Below are 25,661 nucleotides of genomic sequence, written 5' to 3'. Positions count from 1 at the left end.
TTACTCTCTGTCATAGTTAACACTCGTTAGTGCAGAGTTTCTTATTAAAGCGTCACCGGTTTCTATAATCTGTCTTGGAGTTGGAGAATCAAGATTTATTTGATTCGAAGTATTTGGGCGAATGTCTTGGAGTGATACTTATTTAGATTGTGGTTATATAGTTAGAAGTGACGACAAATTTAAATATTTGAGTATAGTGTAGAACCTCTCTAGTGTTTCGTGAGAAACACAAAAACGACCACAATGCGTGAACTACGTACACTACATTTCCGTGTGCAGATAGTATGTTCGAAAACATATATAATACAGACATGAGTAAACATATGACAAACTACAAAGTATAAATACAAAAATGAGATTTTGGGGGGGGGGGGTCAAAAAAAAGAAGGGTGTAAAAAAGAGGGGATTTGTTTCACAATATACCTGTTGAAAATAACATTCACCTATAATACTCAGCGCTGGTGAAAAAAACAAAATATATACAATCACTGATTGAGCACGTTTCCTTAGACATAAGTTCAAGTCTGTGATAGAGATCTTATTAAAGATTCTTAACAGTCTATTGATCTCTCTGATTTTAGTCGCCCAGAAAGAATTGAAGCTCCGGGTCGTAATTCAATCCGAGCTCAATGCTCCGCAGACGCATAATCCAGGTTGCTTCTTTCCTTCTTAAGCTGAGTTCACGGTTACCTCCTCTTACATGTATAGGTACTGTTTCTATGCCACATGTAAGAGGAGGTAACCGTGAACTCAGCTTAAGAAGGAAAGAAGCAACCTGGATTATGCGTCTGCGGAGCATTGCTTGCTCTCCTGCCCCTTGCCCCCTCATTCGTTGTGCTTGCTCTCCAGCCCCTGCCCCCTCGTTTGTTGTGCTTGCTGTCCAGCCCCTGCCCCCTTGTTGCTTGTGCTTGCTCTCCAGCCCCTGCCCCCTCGTTGCTTGTGCTTGCTCTCCTGCCCCTGCGTGTGGGTGCTAATGCAATAGGTCTCGCATATGCAAACGATTAAGCTATTGGCAATGTAAATGACAATGCTATTTATTTATAATTAAAAAAAATTGTCATGAGCAATGCCAATAGCTCTACCTTTAATAATGCCGAGACCATTGCATTGTAAATGCTTGTTTTTACAGCAGCTGCTACTGCTATTTTGATTTCCATTTGTGTCAACCATCTATCTTACAGTTGCACAACCTCTTCATAGAATGTGCTTCGTGTCCTGAATTTTTTGTCCTGAATTGTTACAGTCAATGTCCTGAATTTGCCTCCATGCGAGGTGGGCACCCTCTCAGGGGCCGAGAGATTCACCCTCAGGGCGCATGCTTTCTCCCGGCCTCTCCCTTTTCGCTCTCTACTCCTCACCCCATCCCTCGCTCATTCTCCAACTACCTCTCTGTTGCTCTTTCTTTCTGCCTAGTATTCTTTGGTCTCTAAGGGGTAGATTTACAAGCCCCTTGCGCCACTTTTGCGTCACTTTTAACATGGGAAAAGTGACGCAAAAGTGGCGCATGGGGCTTGTAAATCTGCCCCAAAGTGTCTTTTCCTTTGTCTCTCTCTCTCTTCCTTTTCTCTTTACCTTATGTCCTTCTGAGTCTCGCCCTCTTTTTCACTGTCTCCTGCTCTGGAATTATCCTCCTGTCTCTCTGTTTCTGTTTCTCTCTCGTTCTGTCTCTCCTCGCTCGGTAGTGATCTTTTTCTCTTTCTTTCTAGTTATGTCACTTGTCTCATCCCCTTCCCCTCGAGCCCTCCTGTCTTTACTCTCTGCTGCTCCCCTCTTTCTCCTCTCTCCCTCTCTCCCATTCTCTTCTCTCTCTCGCCCTCTTCACCCCATCATCTCTTCCTGCCTCCCTGGTCCCTCTCGTCTCATTGGTTCGCTGCAGCCGGCGTGACGTCATCAGCCAGCGGGCACAACAGAGGGCGATGGGGAGGGCTGGGATGAGAGAGACGGGCCGAGCGCGAGAGACGGGTGCCCGGAGAGAGACCGGCGGAGGGGAGGGTGCGCCGAGGACAGAGCCGAACCCTGGACCCCCGGAGGCCCGGACGGTCCCCGGACACGGACTGCGGGCACAAGGTCACACGGCTGAGAGAGTCCGAAGGGCAGCGCCGGGGCCCATCCCTGTGAGCTAAGGGGAGGCAGAGACAGCGGGAGGCACAGAGAGAGGGCGAGAGGGGTGTAGGGACAGAGGACAGAGACTGCCCTGTAGACTTGACATCACAGAGACACAGCGCCCCCAGGCTGCCCTGCCTGGTACTGCTTCCATCACCTACCTCAGCTGCATACATCCCATGGGCATCTTGTAGCATCTGCCCCCATTAAGACATCCTGCCAGGGGCACCTGCCCTCACTTACCACAGGAGGACGCCCAGGAGAACTCCTATCAGATACCCCGCTAGAAGCATTTACTTCATGAAACCCCACTAGAAGCCTCTGCCCAGAGGCAAGTGCCATCTCTGACCGCTTCCCCAGGGGCACCCACCATCACTGGCACCTGCCATCCTCTGCCCAGGGGCACCCACCATCACTGGCACCTGCCTTCGTCTGCCCAGAGGTACCCACCATCACTGGCACCTGACTTCCTCTGCCCAGGGGCACCCACCATCACTGGCACCTGCCTTCCTCTGCCCAGGGGCACCCGCCATCACTGGCACCTGCCATCCTCTGTCCAGGGGCACCCACCATCACTGGCACCTGCCTTCCTCGGCCCAGGGGCCCCCACCATCACTGGCACCTGCCTTCCTCTGCCCAGGGGCACCCACCATCACTGGCACCTGCCATCCTCTGCCCAGGGGCACCCACCATCACTGGCACCTGCCTTCCTCTGCACAAGGTCACCCACCATCACTGGCACCTGAATTCCTCTGCCCAGGGGAACCCATCATCACTGGCACCTGCCTTCCTCTGCCCAGGGACAGCCACGATCACTGGCACCTGCCTCCTCTGCCCAGGGGCACCAGCTACCGTGGCTCTCAGCCAAACCCCTTGCCAAGTTTCACCTCGGGTCCCACCGAGCTGAGGCCGCCCTCAGGTCCCTTGGGGCACAGGTGGAGCCCACTGCCTATACTGCCCAACACAAAGCAGTGGCCACTGCCCCATGCCCTAGGAGAACCGACCCCAGGCAAATCTTTCCTTGCACATCAAAGAGTATGATCCCTGCTTCTTTTCATCTTCAATAACTCGAAGACGGGCACTGACGTGAAAGTTTCTGCCTGCATGCAGAACGGTGGCATGCCTGGCATTGCCCCCTGGCATCATTAAGATCAGACGCAAGGGAGCTTACCTGCATTGTCTCCACAGAAGAGCATGGCTCTCTCTTGTACCCCTGATTCCAAAACAGTGCTAAGCTGAGCCTTGGAGAGACGGGGCAGACTCATACCTTTAGTGCCCACTAATACTCCAGCGTCTTGAGATCTTCACGGGTGATCTGCCACACTTTACGAATATTGATTGATTGAGTGCCAGACGCTCTTTGCTCTCAAGTGTCTCTGGCAGCATCGGAAGGAGCATGATGCCAAGAGGGGGGCCATGGACACCCTGTCACCCATACCCCTTGCCCACCGCAGGCCGCTGCTGCCGGTGCTCTGCTCTGCCACCTCACTGGTACTCAGCGGGGTGGGCATCTCCTGCCTCAACAAGTGGGTGTTCCTGGGATGCGCTTACCCCTACCCCCTCTTCCTGTCCGCCCTTCACATGCTGACCTCGGCCTTCTTCAACGCGGCCCTCCTGCGGCTAGGGCTGACCTGCTCGCGCCCTGGGGAGCCCCCGGCCCGACTGCCAGGGTCCGCTGCCCCCCGTGTCCTTCTGCTGAGCCTGACCTTCTGTGCCAGTGTGGCCTGTGGCAACCTGGCGCTGAAGCACGCAGAGTTGGCCTTTGCCCAGATGCTGTACGCTGCCAGCCCGCTGGTCACCATGGCGCTGTCCCATGCCCTGTTGCGGGGCCCAGGGTACGGGGCGGTGGAGTACGCTGCCATGCTGCCCGTCTGCCTGGGCGCCTCCCTCAGCGTCCTGGGAGAGGTGCACTTTGACCCCACTGGCTGCCTGTACATCTGCATCACCATGGTCCTGAGGGGAGTCAAGTCCATCCAACAGGGTGAGTGTGTCACCATCTGAAAACTGGGCCTCTCTGCATGTGCCCCCTTGTGTGTTCTGCTGTTGTGTCTCTTTAACCACGTAACCCCATATGTTTGTCACTGCATGCCCTGTTACTGCTCTCGTGAATGTCCAGACCAGACGCTACCACAACCTCACTCACGTGCTCTCTGAATGTTGGACTTCTATAACTCTCAGACCAAGCGGGGAGTCCAGCTTAGATCCATACCAGATTTTCTGGATAAACATTTGGGGCTTGATTCACAAAGATAAATGTGCATGTGTAAATCTACTACTAGGTGTAAGAGTACACTCTTTTGCTACTCACCATTTTAGAGTGTACATTTACACCTAAGTGCTGACTGTGGCTCCCCCTGAAGCCAGGGAGTGGAGACATCTAAGGCAGAATTTACTGGTGTAAAGCTGCTATCAGTAACTTTCCACCAATAAGTGCAGCTCTCTTCCTCTGGGGCTGACATACACTGTATCTTCAAAGGGACAAAGGTTTATTTATGCAGCATCTTTCACCCTAGCTTCCTCTCTTCAGCTCCTCTTCTTCTCAACCCCTTTTACCACCTGAATCATTGCATTCCATGCAGTGAACTTCTAGATAGAATAAAGAACATGCAACAGCAAAGGTTCTAAATACTATGTTAAGAATGCCACATATCTCTCTCCCCATAACAATGTACAAACATGACCTATGTACATCTTTACAGTTAAGTGCCTGGGTCTAAACAGTACAAAATGATAACTAACAAAAACACGTCCACTACGCATAATCATCTAAGTACTTGGGTTCAACAGTATATCTAACACTTCTTCTCATTTTACCTTCGCTCAAAACAAGCCTTGATATTGGCTGTACCAATTTCTTCAGCCTTTATCACACCATGCATCAGTTTTGCCATATGATTAAGGTTCCATATCCTATGGTCCTCTGTCTTTACTGCATTTCTAAAAACTTTGGTCACTCTCACAGGCTGTAAAAATGTAGAACCATGTGAAGAAAACCCTTTGCGAGGCGACTTTATCCTCACCAAATCTCCCAGTCTCTTGACAGCCTTGCATAAATCAAACCAGTCCACACCATTTTCTTCATCTCCACCTCATTCTTTTTTGCATCATCCCTCTCACATTCCAAACTTTGGGTCTTTTCCAATTCCTAAAGGGACAAAAAGGGTTCAAGTCTTCCTTTTCCTAAACAGTGCAAATGGGGTCTTCGCTATCATAGTGTGAGGGGAAAACCTAAAGTTTTTGACCCCATTAGAAATTTAAGTCTTCCAACACTACTGATTGGCCAATGCTTTCTGAATGGTTTCCTTTAGGACATGGTTGAACCTTTCAACCATTCCACTGGCCTCTGGGTGAAAGAGCCGTCCTTCTATGTGTGACGCCTCTCTCACACAGATAAATCTCCATCTCCTTAGAGACAAATTGAACACCGTTATCAGACAAGATGGTCGTTGGTCAGCCCTCTCTCAAAAATATTTTCCAAGAATACTATAACATCCTTTGTCTCACTGGAATTTGTCACTCCTATCTCTGGCCACCTAGAATACATATCTAGTAGTACAATGACATATTTATTAGGGCCCATTAGCTTAAAAATCTCAAATATTGAAAAGAGGCTGGGAGCTATAGACGAACAAGTAGCGAAATTTAGCACAGGGCTTAGTCTAACAAGAAAAACCAATCAAGGGTCAATTACTGGAACAAAGGCCAAAAACAATATAACTAATACAAAAACAGATGCCTGTAACGAAGTCCCCCCCAAACTTCAAGTACGAGCAAAAACATAGTAAGCACCCAACCCCCAGTGAAACAGGTACCTAAACCAAGTCTGACAAAGGCTACTAGTTCTGGAGGTGTAAACCCAGCCTCAGATATTAGCAAAGTGGCATCCGCTGGTCAAGTTAATAGGGGCACTAAGCACCCCCCAGCAGACAAGGAGGGCCAGACCCCAGTAACCAATGTGAGACAAGTACCGGCTCGTATCAGTTTACCCCCGGAATGTGGGGCCTACGTTGTGGTTTTAGTTAATGTCCCCAAATTAGGGAAGGATCAAGAGGAAAATCCCGCGAGCCTTAACAATAAAACCCTCTACTGGTTGTCTGCAAATTGCAACTTCCCAATGGAAGAAGCAAACCAGATTATCCTAACGCAAAGAGTGGGATGGGTGGGCCCGCGTAGGAAAAAATTTGAGGGGGACTGTATAATTACAAACTTCAGATCCCCCTATTGGGCCCAGAATACGCTTGCTAATGCCCCATTGCCTTCACCTTGGGAGTTTAATACAACTCTTCTCCCTCTAGGTTACTTTTATAGGCATTTAATGGATCCGAATTTTAACTTTGGAAATAACCCCCAATTGTGTCATCAGGTGACATTTCCAATGTATCCAATGCCCCGCCCACGTTTTATTATCCCTCCCCAGCACAATCTAAGAGATATGAGTAACCCAAGGAATAACCAAAATATGCCCAGAGATGAGGCGAGGTACACATATAATATCCCAACACACAATCGGTTTGAACAAATGTTTTCAAACCTGGACGATCAAGATTGACTGGGAAATCACAAGGGCGGCATTAAACTTCAGGAGGCAAGTGTAACATGGGAACATTCATCACCCACCCAAATCAAACCAGTTAAAGGAACAGTAGCGCATGACCAAATTCCCTTACTTATAGCAACACAAGGGAACGAGAATACAATATTGACAAATGTTGAGCTAGCCATAGATAGAGCCGATAGGAGGAAGCCAGCTATTCCTACTAGTAAGTCCGACTTGACAATTCTTAGCTGGAACGTTGCTGGGTTGGAATCAAGATTGTCAGACCCGCAATGGGTACAGCTATTGAGTGATAAATATATTGTCATGTTTCAGGAGACATGGGCCACTGAAAACTTGTATATAGAGAGCTACCACTGTTTTAGCGTGACAGCACCCGACCCTGATTTTGGTCGCGCAGTAGATGGCCTATTCATTGGGATTAAAATATCGGCTGGTGGCATTATTAGGGATTTACCAACTAAAAACCGGAATATACAGGTCTTAGAATACAAAAGACATATCCAGATTTATTTAATACATTTTTATAATAATGATTTTAATTCTGTCCCAAACAGAAATTTCACAGAGCTCTCCAATGTTCTATTAAACCTGGAACAAAACATAGATACAGATGAGGAGAAAGGGATCCTCATTGGGGGGGATTTTAATGCGAAAATCACGATGAACAACCGGTCTAAGGGGAAAACTCAACTTGACCTAGCTGAGCGAAGGGGCCTAGAATGAGATAACTTGTTAACTGAGCATATTCTCAGTAATGCTTTGGAAGCAGGACATTCTGCTAGCAATTACTATGTCCCTACCTTTAGAGGTAGAGACTGCTCTTCGACAATTGATTTTATTTTTATGTCCCCTTATTTAATAGATCTAATAATAATGACCACAGTGTTGGAAACATCATTTGGAGACCATAACCCTCTTATAGTTACCCTACGCTTAGCCCCAAGCCCCGTATATGCTAACTTGCACGGAGGAAGAGACATCACCCCTTCAGGAGATGGCTTGTGTTAGATCCGGCTTCCTGGGCACCAGGGCACTCCGGGGTAACTGCGCTCCAATCGCATCAACTGGAGTGTTCCCTCACTGATGTCCTGGGGCCTCAGTACTAAGGGACCCAAAACTGGATAACCAAGCACTCTCTCCAGAGACATGCAGGAGACTTCCCGTCCCAACATATGCCCTCCCCAGATCAGAATGGCCGGTACTTACTTCCCAGTGGGAGAAGACCGATCATCTGATTGGATAAACCGGCGGGAAAGTCCATCTGCATTACCGTGCTGTAAGCCTGCTTTATGTTCCACTGTAAAATCTAGTCCCTGCAGAGATATGGACCACCTGAGCAATTTTGGATTCTGCCCTTTCATTGCCATAAGCCACTTGAGGGGCTTGTGATCTGTCTGAACCACAAACTTTGCACCAAACAAGTAAGGCCTGAATCTTCGAAGGGCCCACACTATGGCAAAGCATTCTTTTTCAACTGCAGACCAGTTCTGCTCCCTGGGGAGTAGTCGGCGGCTGATAAAGGCCACCGGATGCTCCCTTCCCTTTTCATTGAGCTGGGCAAGAACTGCCCCAACTCCCTTGTCTGAAGCATCTCTCTGCACAATGAAGGTCTGACTGTAATCAGGGGCCTTCAACACAGGTGCATTGCATAGTGCAGCCTTCAATCTATCAAATGCCTTCTGACACTCTTTAGTCCAGATCACCTTCCTGGGCTGCTTCTTAGCAGGCAGGGTGTCCCCTGTGTCTGTTTCAAGCGCACAGACAGGCGTCAGCCCAGGGATAAGTGAAAAGAGACGGGACAATCTCCCCAGCAGCTCTTTACACTCCACCTGCTGTTCAGGTGTCAGTTCAGAGGCAAGCTTAACTCCCTCAAGAGAAACATCCTTCTCATCACCTTGCAATAAGTCAGGGAGGGTCTCACTCTCCTCTTCCAACTCTTCAGCCATTGCAAGTAAAGAAACCGTGTCATTCCTGGGAAGACACACCACCCTCTCTAAGTGTACCTCCACGACTGGTAGGGGAACCAAGGGTGCCTTCATCGGGCCACCAGACATGCTGCTGGCCTGACAGACCAGACAGGTATGGCAAAACCTCTCCACATCCTGACCTACTCCTGGCCAGTAAAACAGAGGTGGTAACCTGTCCTTTGTCTTTTTGATGCCCAAGTGCCCAGCTAGGGGTACTGCATGGGCTAGATGCAGCAGGAAATTCCTGTGCACCTGAGGAACCACCAACCTTTTGCTGGGTCCTGGTTCTGGGTCAGGAGGCTCACTGTAAAGGAGTCCATCTTCCCAAGCCACCTTGTGCTTTCCGACTACTCCAGTGAAGACCTGCTCCTGAGCAGTCGTCCGCAGGCCAACAAGTGTAGGACACTCAGCCTGTGCCTTACAAAACTCCTCACGGGACGGTCCTCCTGCCACAAGCAGCTCCTGCAGCTCTGGCAGGGACCCAGACTCCAACACCTTTTCCGCCTCTGGATGCACACCCTTCTCTCCAACAGGAGCAGGAGGTGCAGACACCAGGACAGGTGCCTTCTCAGAATCTGCCCTTAGTTCTTGTTCTGGCCTGTTCCCCTCTAGTGTCTCTTCCACTAAAGCGGTCCCCACTTCACTAGGAAGCACTTTTTCAGTCTGTGCCCTAGTGAGCACAGCTGATGAAATCGAGGCCATATAGGCTTCAGGGCCTGGTACTAACCCGGGTTCAACAAGATCATTCCCCAGAAAGCACCCAGCACCCTGCTTCTCTCGCACCCCGACATTGACCATGGCCTTCTTGCCATTCACCCCTACCTGCACTCTAGCAAGAGGGTACTCCATGTCATCACCACTAGCTACAAGTCCATACCCATTGGAACCCGCAATGATCTCTTCTGGTTTGAGATATTTGCGTTCAACCATAGTCCTGTGGGCACCAGTATCCCTCATGGCAGGAACCTTCCTTCCATTGATACTTGCCACACTCATATACCCCGTTGAGTTAGGGTGAATATGCTTAAGGGCTTCTGGGTCAAGTTCCCAGATGTTCCTGGTGACTAAGTTAAACTCACTTGGGCCTCCCTTCATGTCTGCCCCCACTAAAAGCACACTTGCTATCATGGGTGCCACTGGCACCACATCCTTCACTGGGCAGTCTGGCTTTAAGTGCCCCTCTCGGTTACACTTATAGCATTTAATCACCGTGGGAGGGAAAGGACCCTTACCTCCTTTCCCCTCCTGGTACTGACTAGAGGCCCCGTTCCCCTTAGACTCTTGTCCTGACTGAGAGCCTTGGGAACTGTTCTGGCCCTTCCCCTCTGGTTTAGGGCCAGCCTGCTGGGAGTTCTTCTCCCCCTTGGGCTTGGAAAGGGGTTGCCCCTGCCCCCTGTTCACTCTGTTGGCAAGCCACTTATCTGCCATCACTGCATGTTTCTCAGGATCCCTCTCAGGAAGGTCAGACAAATACTGTCTGAGTGGGACAGAGCACTCCTCCCGGAGACGCTCTGCAATCACCACCTGATTTAGGGACTGGTAATCATTTGCTTCCATCCCTCTCACCCACTCATTCCAGTCTCTCACTATGTCATGGACCCAATTCTCAAAAGGAACCCCCTCTGCCTTCTTGTTCTCACGGAACCTCTGCAAGTACTGGGCTGGTTTCAACCCAAACCGCCTAATCAAAGCATCCTTCATGCACTCATATGGCAGACTGTCTTTCTCAGGCATCCTTTCAATCACTTCAGTCCCTTCCCGAGGGAGGCGACTCAGTAAAGTCGCTGCTTTGGACTGACCATTAAGACCTTTTTTTTTTTTTTGCAGAGTTTTATATAGCGCGAACTAGAACCGAACCGAATCAGTTATCAGAGCGCTTTACATAGCACCAGTTACATTACATGAGGACACACTTTCATTTTAGGCACGGGGAGATTAAGTGATTTGCCCAGAAACACAGGGGTTTTTTGGCGTCGTTACCGAGACTCGAACCAAGTTCCCCAGGTCCGAGGTCGAGCGCCTTAGCCGTTAGGCCAACCCCTCTCCCCCTTGAGCCTTGAGCCTTACATGCTAAATGAAAGGCACGCATCCAACTGAAAATATCAGTGCCAGGGACATACATGTGTATCAATTCTTTTGGTACCTTGGTGGTATTTTCCTTTCCCTGGGACTTGAAGTGGATGCACCATCCACAGAGCTAAGCCCTCTATCAGCTGCTAACTTGAGCTTCTCTTTCTCTAGGGCTATCCGCTCTTTCTCCAATTCCCTATCCTTCTCTTTCTCCTGTCTCTCCCTTTCTTTCTCCCGCATCTCCCTTTCCCTCTCCTTCTCCTTCCAAGCCCACTCTTCCTGTCTGACCCTTCGCTGCTCCTCTTCTGCCTGGCGGGCCATCCTTAGCTTCTCCCTTTCAAACTCCCTTGCTTTCTCCTCTGCTAAATCCTTAGCTTCCTGGAGTTTCAGCTGAAGTTTAAGGGTCTCTGCTAGCTCAGTCCCTCCTAAGGAGGCGAATCCTGGGACAGGGGAAAAGGTAGCCCTGGAGATAGGGGGAGGTGAAAGTCTAGGGGCAGGTCTAGGGGAATACCTAGGGGAAAGCATAGGGGAAAGCCTTGGGGAATGCCTTGGGGCTGGTACAGGAGAAGCCTGCACTGACTGACTTGGCAGGCTTGTGGTAACAGTGCTCTCCAATTCTTGCACAACAGTGACCTCTTGCTCAAAGCATTTTCTCATGTGGCTAATCAGGTGCTCCCTGTCCTTAGACCTTGGGACCTTCCACCCCCTTTCAGCACACATTTGCTTTAATTGCTCCACAGTCAAGTTCTGCAATTCCAATTCCTTTCCAATGTTATCTGCCATTTTACATATAACTTATGGATATCTGCTGGAATTATCAACTGGCCTCAGTGTCCACTGAGCCTGAAGTCTAGTGATCCGTCACCGCTTGCCACCAATGTTAGATCCGGCTTCCTGGGCACCAGGGCACTCAGGGGTAACTGCGCTCCAATCGCATCAACTGGAGTGTTCCCTCACTGATGTCCTGGGGCCTCAGTACTAAGGGACCCAAAACTGGATAACCAAGTACTCCTCTCCAGCACTTGACTCTCTCAGGGTAGCGAGACAGAGCAGTCCAAGGCTTACTCAAGGAGGTGAGGTGGGGTTAGACATTCAGAATACAGTGTAAACCGTACCACCAGCTGATAAACTCAATGTCCAGTCAGTGCTTTACTTTTTATAAAAAAAAGTACTTTAATACACATAAGATAATTATTCTACACATAAAACTAGGATAAACAGTGAAAACCAGAAGTCTCTACAACCCTCTGGGGCAGAGTTCTGACCCCAAACAGTATTATAGCGCCTAGACGCCAAGCACTATAAAAACACAGTTAACATGAAAACACACAGTAAGCATTGCATATTACAGATCATGTTACACAGGGCTGTTCTCATTCACTAGAGCCTTGATACCAAACTTTGTATTGAAAGGATATAGGTTCAGCATAAGATGTGAAGTCAAATGTTCATGATCAGCCCCATAACCCCCCACCCAAAGCAACAGAAGTGCCCTCCCATTGTGAGTGAGGACACCGCTCTAGTGGTGTCAGGGATCTGATCAAAGGTGCCGGATGTCTTGGCACAGTTTACTGGAGTCCCACTAGTCCAGTAGCCACTGGCTAGCTGTTGGAGAGTAGTGGCTGGGCAGAGTGCCAGTTCACCCTGATACCCTCAGAGTTCACTAAAAGAAAGGTGGGGGCCTGCTTCACTGGCCTCTATTCCCAGTTACTGCTTGTACAGGTTCCCACAGCGCAAGGGAGGAGCCTAGAGGGGATTTGATCTCACCTTCAAAGACTAGAATCAAGCATCCTCCTCTCTGGCTCTCGTCATGTGCTGCAAGCTTCTTTCCACCAGCCTCTGTGATGTGCTGTAAGCTTCTTTCCACCAGCCTCTGTGATGTGCTGTAAGCTTCCTTCGCACACCTTTGGTGATGTGCCGCAAGCTTCCTTCCCACACCTTGGGCAGCTGTCTGTAATTTCCTTGGTCCAAAGCGAACGCTCCTCCAAGCCTCACAAACAGCTGGTCCTTAATGTTGCCTTCCTTCCAGACCGCAGTGAACAGTCTTATCTCCTGTCTTCACACCGCGGGGTCGCGGCTGGTTACTGTCAGAGGGCTCTGGTGTGGCCACTCGTCAGTCATAGACCAGTCTTGAACAACAGCTGACCACTCAGGCCAGACTTTTATCACCTCTGATTGATAGGCTCATCCAATCAGAGGGTCTGCTACTTTCTGCATTCTGAATACACCTCCAATCACAGACCATTCACCGCGTGTTCAATGCATGGGTAAAGCATGTAGCAGGTGTTGTTCTGGTATCAGGCTGTGCAACCCTCTAGAGAGGAATTTTAATTAACTCCAGCCCAGGAGGCCCTGACCAGTGGGGGAGGGTCCTCTCCACACAGTTAGTGCAGCTAAACCCAGATAAGAGCTGAATGTCTCCCCCAGCCCACCAGGCCTTTCCAAGGAAATAGGGAGGGGGACGGGGGAGCTGGGATGTCCAGCAGGACAGCTCGCATTCCTCACACTGGCTCAAATCCCCATTCTTCCCCTGTACACCCACGGGCTCTCAAACACACATCAGTCAGACAAAGGCAATAGGCCCACAGGCATGGCAAACTGCACAGACTTGGTCAGGAGGGTGCCTAGGGACTCACCCCTCCTGACTATAGATGTATTGCTGCCACCACTGTCAGTCTACCACAACCTTAATAGACAGGGCTGTAGCCACTCTCTGAAAAATAGGGGTGCACTAGGCATGCCCCCTCGACCTCAGAGCCAAGCTCTAGGGTCTCAATCCATGTAAACAGGGAGACCCTCAGTGGACATGTATGATTGTCATGCTCACCGAGGTAGGGATCTAGAAACTATACAGTAGCTTTGGAGCGACTTGCCTGGAGATTAGCATAAGGCAGGGGAAACACTCTCTCCAGAGACATGCAGGAGACTTCCCGTCCCAACAGCTTGCGATTGAAATGGAGGGGAGTCGATAGTGGTGTCATACTAGAAACTGTGAAAAAGGAACATTCTCACCTGATTAACTCTTGCCTATCTTTTGATGGGAACGGTTTAAGGGTAATCATGGACTTTGTCAAATTATGTTCTGTTATAAAAACTTGTCTATCAGTCCCTTTACCAAAGACAGAGAAAGAGCCAAGGTGGTTTAATTCCGCCTGCTCGATTGCAAATAGGGCACTGTGTAGGGCTCTAACTAGAAAACCTAGATGTATAGCAGAGGTACAGGTAGCTAGGAAAGATTATAAATCTAGAATTGCTAAGCGGAAAGTCGCATTACTGACGGAGCAGTGGGAGTCACTGGTTGAAAGCGCAAATCAGAAAAGCAGTGACTTCTTCTGGACTGCCGTCAGAAAAATGCGAGATATGGGCAAACAATTAACCACAACCAGTTGCACCATAACCAACAGTGCCTGGGAGGCTCACTTCTCTAAAATATAAGCCATTCCAATCGAGAAGACAACAAGCTTTGTTCCTGGGCAACTGCGCTGCCTGTGATTGGTCTCCACGAGGTAGAAATATCCATCAGACAGAGCCTTGGTAACAAGGCTCCTGGTCCTGATGGACTTCCAATAGATGTTATTAAGTGGAGCCCTGATTTTTGGGCACCAATCTTACTCAATGTTTTCAATAGTTTGCCCTTAGTGCCTATGCCCAACACCTGGTCCACTAGTACAATCGTCCCAATATTTAAAAAAGGCGATAGGTCAGATCCGATCAATTATAGGCCAATTTCGCTTTTAGATAACATCTTAAAAATCTTGGGGCGAGTTCTTTATAATAGGGTGTTGGAGTGGACGGAAGACTGTGATTTGTTGGACCCCTGTCAGATGGGGTTTAGAAGCAGGGTGGGCACGGTGGAGCAATGTTTAAACCTGAAACTGGTGATTGACAAGTATAACATTGCTCGATCGTCCCCTATTTATCTTGCATTTATGGATCTTTCATCCGCTTTCGATCTAGTCAACAGATCTAAACTTTGGTCCATTCTTTTGGACTATGGACTGGATGAGGCTCTTGTACATTTTTTGGCTTATCTCCATACTGACCTAAAAGCGCACGTTAGGATTGGGGTGGGTGGGGAAGTCTCTGGATCTATTAAAGTAGGAAGAGGGGTTAGACAGGGGTGCGTTTTAGCTCCCCTGCTTTTTATTATTTATATCAATGGGCTAACCAAATACCTAAAACAGGTGACTCCAGACGTGCCAATAATTAAGGGGCAACCGTTACAGGTCCTCTTATACGCAGATGATGCGGTCCTTATGGGCCGCACCCCAAATGCGCTCCGCCTACTCGTACAATATATGGAGGCTCTAGATCTGCGTGTAAATTAAAAAAAATCTTTTATCATATCTTGTGGCCCAGGGAAACGGAAGCTTAATATTATACATGTGGGGACTGATAAGTTGGAATCTGTGAGTACATTCCCATATTTGGGGATGGTTTTTGCTGCGAACGGCTCGTGGAGTGGACATTTGGTCCACTCCACGGGCAAGTTCTCAAAAGCCATCAACTCAATCTTGAGCTTGCCCCGCCCAAAGAAAATAGGCGCCTCTAAAGCCATTTAATTTTTTTTTAAATTACAGTGTGTACCAGTAGTCACATATGGGGCTGAGGTTTGGGGTTTGGGAAACAGTTTTAGCATCCAACGAGAAGAAAATCGCTTCTGTAGAAACATCTTGGGTACCCCAATCTCTTCTTCTGAGTTCATCTGTCATAATGAACTAAACCTGCCCTATGTATGTGATTTTATCAGGTCTAGACCAGCTTTGTTCTGGCTCAGGATCTGGAAGAATAACTCAGCTGCCCTAACACAGGACATCATAAATGATTGTCTTAGCTGTGAAAAGGGTTTAGCAATTCCCTGGCTCGCGAGAGTTTCTAAGACCCTGGGTGCTGTGGGCAGGGGAGACCTTTTTTCTGACCCATCCAAAATAGAGCTTAAAGACAAGAATTAGTTAAAACAGACACTATATGCACTTTATAATTCCAAAAGAATGGGAAAAGAATTACTCAAATCATCAGTTGTGACTTACACGGGGAATGACTTGATTAGGCAACCACTCCCATTATATCTTACCCTCCCCATGACCAACTGGGAAAGATCGTTGCTGTTCCGTCTAAGGGCTGGTACTGTAAAAATGTATTGTGTTTCCCCTTGGGTCACTATCAGACATCACATATTAAACCATGCCCTTGTGACATGATAAGTACACAAAATGATTTGCATTTCCTATTTTTCTGTAAATTTTATTTAAAGTATATTAAATGGTTTTTATCTTCATATTTTAGAAAACGTAGACCCCTTTCTTTTAGGGATTCTTACCTAATGTTGATTTCTCTTGACACTGATGAATTGGTTATTCGCACCAGCACTTTTTTGAAATTGATAACTCGTGCACATAAAATGATGGAAAGCCCGCCTATATTTGATATATGAGAGCTGTGACAAATTCTAACTATTGTAAATAGATTTGTAAAAGAGATTATGGGACTGTTTTATTGTATGTTGCTTTTATGAATTTTATGCAATTCGAATAAAGGTCTTTTGAATTTGAATTCTGACATATTTATCAACACTCAACGCTTTGATGGGACCCAGTATGTCAATGGCCACCTCCTCCCAGGCTCCTGCTACCCTCCACACACTCTCTAGCCACACGCTCTCAATATAAATATCTTTACCTGGCCACCAGTACGCCTGCCTCAGAATTTCTTTAGTCTTGCAAATCTTGGTATGCAAATTCTACTGCGTGTTCTCTCAGATTGCTGGGTGAAACAAGCCTGGTACCACAAAACAGCAACCGATCACGTACCGCAAGTTCAGATCCTATTTTCACTGGTTCCTCAGTTTTGGCATTCTTACCCCAACCAAATGTCAAACCCTTCTTCACTACCTGTTAGGTATCATCATTGGCCAACTTCTCAGACCACTCATCGTCTTTGATCACTTCATCACTGATGAGCCACAGCACATAGTCATCCTCCTCACAGAGATCGTCATCATCTTTATCTTGTTTACCTAACGTACTTCTGTCTACCAGGCCTGAACAACAATCAGACAAATTATTGCTAGCACACGGTACATAATCCACATTGGAGTTAAGTTCCTGCAAAGCTACCACCCATTTTCTTATCCTAGAGGAGAATTTATCCCAACCCTTCCTCACAGGAATCTCCCTAAGAGGCTTGTGTTCTGTTTTAACCAGAACTCACCTACCGACACAAATTTCCTTAACTTCCTTATCGCCCAGAAAATGTTTAATGCTTCCATTTCCACCAGAGAATAGTTGAGTTCAGCTCCCCTAAGACATCTCAAGATAAATAGGATGATTTTCTCTTCACCTCTCTGCCTTTGCAAGAGAAAAGTACTCAACCCTGTGGAACTTGCCTCAGCCATAGTGATGGTGTCTTGGCCAGGCTCAAAATCTTTCAAAGAAGCTGCATGAGATACATGATGTTTCAGCACAGCAAATTCCTATCCACACTCCTCATTCCAAATGAAACTTGTACCTTTTTTTGTAATTGCCGCATGTTATATGTTTTATCTGCAAATTTAGGAACACATTTGCAAGAAAACTCTTGACATTCCATGAAATTTCACTACTTCATCCTTACTTTCTGGCGTAGACATCTTGACAATAGTGTGAACTAGCTCTTTCCTGGGCTCAATGCCAGAAGCTGTAATTCTAGGCCCCAAAAAGTCAATCTCTGTCAAGTAAAATTTACATTTCTACGGCTTCAGCATAAGACCATACTCCCTCAGCTTCTCCAGTCCCTTTTTTCACACGGCCATTATGCTCCTCCATACTTCCACTGAAAACTAAGGTGTCATCCTGATAAATTCTCACTCCATTTATACCATTAAACATACTCTCCATCATCCTCTGAAAGACCAAAACTGCCGAAATGAGCCCAAACGGCATCCTCAAGAATTTAAAAGTACCATTAGGTGTAATAAATCTAGGAAATCCTGCGACTCAGGATGTAATCTCACCTGATGATAGGCAGACATTAGATCAATTGATGACAAATATTTGGCGCCACCCAGCAAAGCAATCATTTCTGAGATGTTTGCCAACAGATAGTAGTCCATTATTACACACCTATTGAGTTCCCTCACATCAATGCACAGCCTGCCTTCCTCATAGGCCGTGTGTGCCATGACTACCAGAGCCAACTATTCTGTGGCCTGCACTTCTTCAATGATGCCACCAGATTTTACCTTCTCCAGTTCCTCCAACATTTTCTCTCTCAACCCCCCTAACTTTACTAATCACCAGAACTGCATTTTTTAAAAAGTTGTATCTTGTGTGCATACCCTTTCACTTTCAGACACCCTAAGCGATCACCAAAGACTATATGAAATTCTGCTTCATAGTTAGGCATCTGTGAAACAACTTGGCGTGAGAGTTCACTGTTCCCTACACAATCCAAGTCTCTAAGCCGCACAGCAGGTGTCTTATTAGGATTCAAATAGACAGTAAGATCTTTCTGATGCATCCAATATATCAGGGAGTCCCCACTCTCAGAGACATAAACTTTACCACACATACATCTATTCTTGAAGTTTATACAACGCTTGGTTTTTGGGTGAGGTCTGGAGGGGGGGTCAGTGCGGAGAGATGAGACTGAAGAGGAGGAGATTGGGAGTAAGTGGCAGATCTAAAATCGTTTCCTAGGGCAGTGATTTTGTCGGCGAAGAAGGAAGAAAATTCCTCGCATGAAGTTAGAGACTTGGGGGTTTCTTTAGAGGTTTTTGCCAGTTTGTTGGATTGTTGTTTGACCATTTCGAATAGCTTGCAAGGTCTGTTCTTGGAGTTCTCCAGTTCAGCTCTGAAGAATTCTTTTTTGAGTTGAGGATTTTCCTATTGTAGGCATTTCTGGCCTGGCGAACAAGTTTTAGATGGGCTGCTGAGGGGTGCTCTTTCCAGTTTCTTTGTGTCTGCTGGAGGGATCTCCTCTCATTGTTGAATGAGCTGTTGAACCAGGGGTTTCTGACTTTGATTGGGTTCTTTTTAGATTTAGCGGAGCAAGATCGTCCACAATGTTGGATAAGGTTGTGGAGTAATGTTCAGTGAGGTCGTTGACCGTAGTGATGTGAGGGGGGGCGGGAGGTCAGTCTCGCAGCGAGCCACCAGTTTCCTGTGATCAAGGTTCTTGGTGTCACAAACCCAATATTTGGGAATTGCAGGTTGTGGTGCCCTAGTCCTGAGGGTGCCAGGCAGACAGAGCATGATAGCGTGGTGGTCAGACCAATTGCATGGGTCTATAGAGATAACATTGACTGCTGATTCCTTAGCGATGATCCAGTCTAGAGTGGTGACCTTCGAGAAGGTGCGATAGTGAGCTTAGTGCAGAACAGAATATTCCTGGTTTCATGTACGTTAAGGAGGTTTTAGATTTCTTTGGGCCATTGAGATGTTTTTCTGGAGTAGAAGATGAGGTCACTGATAACTGTGCCCTTGTCTGCACTGAATCGTAGGTCAGAGATCAGGGTCTCAAGCTGACTTTTCAGGATGGAGTGTTTAAAGGATTTAGTGGTGGTTCTGGAGAAATTAGGAGGATAGGTAACAGTGAAGTAGTTGTCGCCAGTAGAGGTCAGGCAGGGCCCTGCCATGCTGGAGAAAGAGGGTAAACTGTAGGGTCAGAACGGAGCTGAGGGACGTTGCCGGTGTAGTACTCGCAGTGCTGATTCCCTACTCAGGGGGACTGCCAATGAGGTCCGCAAAAGTGCTGGACTCAAGCAGTGAGGAAAACGCTCCGGGGCCTGAGCAGGAAGTCCACAGCTTAGCAAGGCGTCCCAAGGGCAGGGAGCGGGCAAGAGATCAAGGCTGGGCAGAATACATTGGAGTAGGGTGTCTAGAGGAGGACGATCACCCTTGACGATGGCTTCACTGTAGGTAAGTAAGGGGAAGATCTTGATGGGTCCCTGGGCTAACAGTTAGACAATAGCCACAACCAGTAGCGTTGCCCAGTGCAGGGATCAGGCCATTTTGACCCCGCAAGCTGATAGAAAGCTGCTCTAGGCCGCACCATGTTTGTCCCTCTGAGCTCCTGGACGGTCCAGGAGAAAATATCTTCCAATGTCTGTCCTTCACTACCACACTGCTGCTCTAGGCCGCACCATGTGGCATATTAGCAAGAACCTTGTTAAATTAAAAAATGATACGATAAAATTATCGTTGTTCATCTAACCTGGGCTTCTATTGGAATTCTATAACACATATTAGCAAGCCCATTATCGCCGTTTTAGCGGCAGGAAACTGCCGCTAAAACGGCGATAATTTTAACGAGGTTCTTGCTAATATGCCCCTATGTTTGTCCCTCTAAGCTCTTGGACGGTTCAGGAGACGGCACCTTCCAGTGTCTGTCCTCCACTGCCCCATCATGTGTAAATCTCTGAGCTCATAAATGTTCCAGAAGAAGGGATCTTCCAGGGTCTGTTGCCCTTCCACTGTCAAACATCTGCTGTGGCTCGATCCATGTTTTTCTCTCTGAGCTCTTGGACAGTCCTGGAGAAGTCACCTTCATATTTTTGGGGCGGTGTTATCACGTCACTTCCAGCCCAGTTCCACAGCCCTGTGTCTGTGAACATGGGTGCTCACCCCCTTTCTTTGTGTAACTCCCTGTGTAAGGTACTTTGGGAAACCAGGAAGCGCATTAGTGAGTATAATTGAAAGTAAATCCAACATAAACCTGTTGTGCAGTTTAAGTTGTTATTCATTCATTTGTGGTGTGATGTGATTATTCATCAATTACGTGTATAGACAAAGATTTGCAATGACTTCTTCCAACCATTCTTTAATTTCCAAAAGTGTATTTATTTATGTATGAATCATATGTTTTTGTATGAGTCAGATACGGTGAAAGGTATTCCATCTACCTAGTGCGCTTGGGTTGAGTGTCTTCAGTACTGAAGAGGGCTGTTGTGTATCTTTTATTGAGTACCAGGAGTTGGAGCAGGCTCACTTATAGCACCTAAGAAAGAACAAAACAGGCATATACACTTTGGATTAACAGGTACGGCCAAAGGTTACCTCACTGAGAGGTATTTGGCTCAATAAGTGTCAATGGAGACATGAGAAGGAGAGAGGACTTGGGGGCATATTACCAAGCAATAGCGATAATTATCGCTATTGCTTGCTTAGAGACAAACATTTACCGCTGAGCTGCGGCGATTTTTATCGCAAATAAACCTTGGTATTACCAAGGTTTATCGCAAATGCGATAGAAATCGGCCGCAATGCATGAATATCGCTGAAAAGTCAGCGATATTCATGCATTACCGAGCTAATGCTCTTAGCCATGTTATCCACCTCCCATTGGATAACATGGCTATGAACTGCTCAGGGCTGGTGTTAGCTTTTGGAGATATTCGCGCTTAGCGCGAATATCTCCATAAGTTGGTAATAGGAGATAGCGATGTTAGCAACTGTTTCCAGTCGCTAACATCTTGGCACGCCCACTTTGCATGTCATTAGTGATAAATATCACTGACATGCAAAGTGAGGCCCAAGATGGTCGCTATCTCCTACTACTACTACTGGTGTTAGCGACAGCTAGGTAATAGGGAGATAATTTTATCTCCGCTTCCTTGGCTTTTAAAGCCAGAAAAGCGTAGATAAACCCCCTTGATAATATGCCCCTTGGAGTGTTAATAGACAACCGTGAGGGAGAGTAGACCTGGGGGCATATGTACTAGAGAAGTGGCGGAGAGAGGCGTTAGCCTTCTTGGCTTAGCACCACAATCCGCCACTTCTGAAACGCAGGGATGCATCTCATTTACAACAATATGGTGCAGCCCTGCATTTCCACATGCCCTGGTGCTAAATTGAGCAGCCTAGTGCCAACGCAGGAACATTTGCACCATAGTGCAAGGGTGTCTGCATTGAGGGGAAGATTGTTTATGTGTAGGAAGGTGCCCCTTCCTGCACATAAACAATCTTTAAATGGCATTTTGTCACTTTTATGTGTGCTGCTTAATGCAGCACACATGGTAGGCACAAAAAGTCTTTTTTTAAAAAGATTGTTTATGTGCAGGAAGGGTCACCTTCCTGCACGTAAACAATGAATGGCCTTTTGCGGTTTCTATGTGTGCTGCACAACGCAGCAAACATGGAAACAGTAAAGACAAGGAGAAATAAAGCATTTCTCCTTGTTTCACCTGTTTAAGACTAGGTTTTCCCTGGTCTTAATTTTGTCGCTGCCTCCTATTTACGCTGTCCTTGTAAACAGGGGGCAACATCAGAATAAATTGATGTTGCGGTAGAACGCTCACTGCAACACCCGCTGCCCACCCCTTTCATGCTAAGCATAGCGTGAAAGGGGCCCTTATTTACAAGGCAGCGTTACACCACGTTAAGTGGCGCAACGCTGCCTTGTAAATTAGGCAAAGTAGATATCGCCACAGGAACGTCACCAAAAGTAACACTCCTTTGGGATAGGGGCTTGTAAATATACCCTTAGAGTGTTAATGGAGACCCATGAGAGCGAGAGCAGGATGAACACAGCCAGAGACAAATGAGCCAACTTCATCTTTCATGACCTGGAGCTACACATCCTTGTGCCTTGTGCCGAGGAGCCACCATGCAGCCAGACCCATTGGGCGGTGGATGGATGAGAGAAGAGGGTGAATGCCCGAAATGAGCATGCCTCAGGGTGTTTAGAGTCCTGTCTTCTAACCAGTCTCGTATTCTCTTTGCAGGAGTTCTGCTGCAGGAGGAGAACATTGACACCATCCTGCTCCTCTACGTCATGTCGCTTGCCAGCTTCTTCCTGCTGTCCTGTGGTACCCTGCTGTTCGAGAGTGGGGCCCCATGGGAGCTCCTGGCCCGGGGCAGCCCCCGCCTCTGGATCTCCCTGCTGCTCAGCTGTGCCAGCTCTGTCCTCTACAATCTCTCCAGCTTCTTTGTGGTCAAGCAGACCTCAGCTGTCACTCTCCACCTGCTGGGGAACCTGGTGGTTCTGGGGAACGTGGTGGCCTCCCAGGCCCTCTTCGGGGGTCCGGTCAGCCTGCTGGGTGTGGCTGGCACAACCCTGACCCTGTCCGGTGTCCTCCTCTACCAAAACTCTGCCTCTGTTGCTTCACTCGTGGCTTCCTGGAAGGAAAGGCGGAACCGGTGACAAAGACCAGGATCAACAAATTCTCCATGAAGTGAGAAATGGAACGGTGACTTGATTTATCAAGAGATTCCTTCGTGAAATAAGAAACACAACCGGTGTCACTGATGTGGCCATGGATTCCTGGGGGAATCAGAGCTATCTCTCAGGAAACCAGAGGAGTGATGCTGATCGAATGAGACAATTTACTGAGAAATAGAGACTGTCTCAATGCTGGGATTAGAACAATTCCTAATAAAACAGAGAATGAAGGGAAGATGGTTACAGAATGGAAATAATCCAAGACTGAACAGGAAACAGTAACATCAGTGGGGACCAGAATCCCTCACAGATCAGGGACCAGTGACACTGGGCAGGATACAAGAAATCCTCATGGAACTAGAGATGAAATGCGATGGAATGGAAGAAATCCGTCTGCGACACCAGTCAGGACAGAAATCCCTTTTAGAAGGAGGATCAGTGACGCCAGTAAAGAAAACAAATCGCTCATAGAAGCAGGCACAGAAACAGTAATAGTCACTGAAAGGAAGTCATAATCAATGAACCGATAAGCGCTGGCACCGCTGTGGAGAGATTCACTCTTAGAACAAGATTCAGTGACATCGGAGAAGACATAGAAGCAGTAACAGCGGTGGACTGCAAGAAATCACTCATGGAACAAGAAACTAAAAACATGAAACTGATGGAGTGAATGAGGCAATACCTGGTGTAAAGAGAAAGAAAGGCAGGATCATGCGAGGCGGTCAGCCATCAGGTGTGGAAGGAGAAAGGCAGATGGTGACGTGCGGTAAGAGGAAGTCCTCCTGGAATGAGAAATGGAGGCACCGACACAGATGGGCTGAGAGGAATCCATCATTGGATGAGAGATTGAGGTATTGACACTGGCATGGTAAAAGGAATTCCTCATGGAACGAGAAACAGAGTGAATAACACTGGGCAAGTCAAGAGATGCCCTAATGGAAGGGGTAAGGGAAATGGAAACAAAGATGAACTTGAAAGAAATTGTAGTGGATTTAAGAATTGAAGTGGCCACAGTAGTAATTTGGAGGGAATCCTCGACTCACTGAGAAATAAATGGTCGGATGCGCTGACTTAATCTTTGAATGATAAATGGAGTTACATTCGCCACATGGATTCAGGAAATTTCTCAAAGCACAAATCTGTTCTTGAATTCAATAGCACAAGATATCAGGCTGTAGAAGTGTGATCTACCGGACTACCAGGACTAATGGTGGAGGCCCCAAGGCTCCAGTCTGTTGTGGGTGTGCAATAAAGGCAACTGAGAGTGGGCTTACTACCACTACTCGGATCTTGATAATTTTTGTGTCAGTCCTTTTTTGTGGAGTGACAGGATCACCCCATCGATCAGGTCACTCTATGAAGACACAAAGATCACTGATACAATATGGGGCCATCGAGAAAGAAACATTACTCATTGGAAGAAGAGTTGGATACGAGCCGGAGTGGAATGTGAAGGGGAGAACATCTTGGGTGGGAATGAAGTTTGTACATAGGAGGGATACAAGATGAGGCCATATGGAACAGGCGCAAGAAGGACTGACAGTGGGTTCAAGGCTGGTTAGCAGTCTTTAAATATGAGTGGATTTAAGACTGAAGCATTGTTTGGACTTCAAATTCAGTTCAATAGGCTTCGACTTTAATTGAGAACAGATTTAAGTGGAATGCAGAAAGGAATTGGGTTGTTATTGGGGTGAGGCTTGAGTTAGGAGTGGGGTAGGAACTGGAGATCCTTTGAATGTTGAAAAATATTAAGGTTTAATGGATGTCTGTAAATGATGATGTATAATGAAAAGGAGCGGAACTGGAACAGCCTGATTGGGATTCTGGTGTGAATTGTAATGGGAGTAGAGCGGGGTTGAGTTGCAGTGGGATTGAATAGGATCAGGTTTAGAAGAGCAGTGTGATTGGAACTGGAGAGAGGTTTGAATAGGAGGGATCATGAAAAGGAAGGGATTTTGAACAAAAGTGAGTCTAGAGTAAGAGGCACATTTAAATTGAAATGGTATTAGATTGACTGGGGTTGGCATAAGAGTGGGACTGGGTTGGGATTCGGGTTATATCAGAACTGTGGTCTGAACAGGATTTCGGGTTGGAAGAGGATTAGGACTAGGATGGCATTGGGTCTCGAATGAGGTTGGGGTATGAATAGGGTGGGACTCAGATTGGATTGGGGTTCGCACTGGAATGGGGTTGGAATGAGATTGGGATTGGAATGGGATTTGTGTTGGAATGGGTTTGGGGCTCAGATGGAATTTCGGTTGGAATGAGTTTGGGGTCGGAGTGGGTTTGGGGCTAGGATGGGATTGTGGTTTGACCTGAAATGAGGTTCGAATATGACTGTAGAAGAATGGCGATGGAATTCAAAAGTATTTGAGGTTGAGCATGTTATCAAAAGGGTTTGCTTAGAACTGGAGTAGGGTTTAGCTGAGGAGAAGAATCTGTATTCCAGTATGGCTCGTTACAGGTAGGCGTAAAGCAGGAATGAGATATGAACTAAACCTATGTAAATAGAAACAGGGATTGGACCCGGGTGATCATTGAAACAGGACGGTTTTGAACCAGGCTACGATCTCAATCTGTCATTGTTTAAAGGGTGTACAGGCACCAATGTGGGGACCCACAGTTCCCTCTAGGGTTAAGCAGCACTAATGTGCAGACAATTGTATTTAGCCCCTTAGACCTGTGAAGAAGAGTATACCGACACTGATGAGTATTTTGTAATGTGTAGACCTGCATAAGAGGTATACAGAAACTGATGAGTGTGTTGGAATGTGTTGACCTGTAGAGCTGCGTGAGAGGCTATACAGGCACTGATGAGTACACTG

The 25,661-nt window shown here is 47.3% G+C and overlaps 1 protein-coding gene across 1 annotated transcript; it reads left to right on the top strand.

Annotated features, from left to right (window-relative positions):
* The first annotated feature begins 1,917 nt into the window (after window positions 1–1,917).
* LOC144776880 (solute carrier family 35 member E4-like) lies at window positions 1,918–24,133 on the top strand. The gene is made up of 2 exons (XM_078659287.1): window positions 1,918–4,084; window positions 22,400–24,133. The coding sequence occupies exons 1-2, from the start codon at window positions 3,520–3,522 to the stop codon at window positions 22,816–22,818; spliced, it is 984 nt and encodes a 327-aa protein (XP_078515413.1). The 5' UTR covers window positions 1,918–3,519; the 3' UTR covers window positions 22,819–24,133.
* The last annotated feature ends 1,528 nt before the right edge of the window (window positions 24,134–25,661 follow it).

Source organism: Lissotriton helveticus, chromosome 1_1 (assembly GCF_964261635.1).
Source record: "Lissotriton helveticus chromosome 1_1, aLisHel1.1, whole genome shotgun sequence".
In the NCBI taxonomy this organism is placed as follows: Eukaryota; Metazoa; Chordata; class Amphibia; order Caudata; family Salamandridae; genus Lissotriton; species Lissotriton helveticus.
This window is presented reverse-complemented; position numbering and strand designations above follow the sequence as displayed.

Excerpts from the sequence above, each read along its gene's own strand:
- LOC144776880 (XM_078659287.1), top strand. The coding sequence starts at position 3,520 with ATGGACACCCTGTCACCCATACCCCTTGCCCACCGCAGGCCGCTGCTG. Across the intron at positions 4,085-22,399 it reads AGTCAAGTCCATCCAACAGG|GAGTTCTGCTGCAGGAGGAG; the intron begins GTGAGTGTGTCA and ends TTCTCTTTGCAG.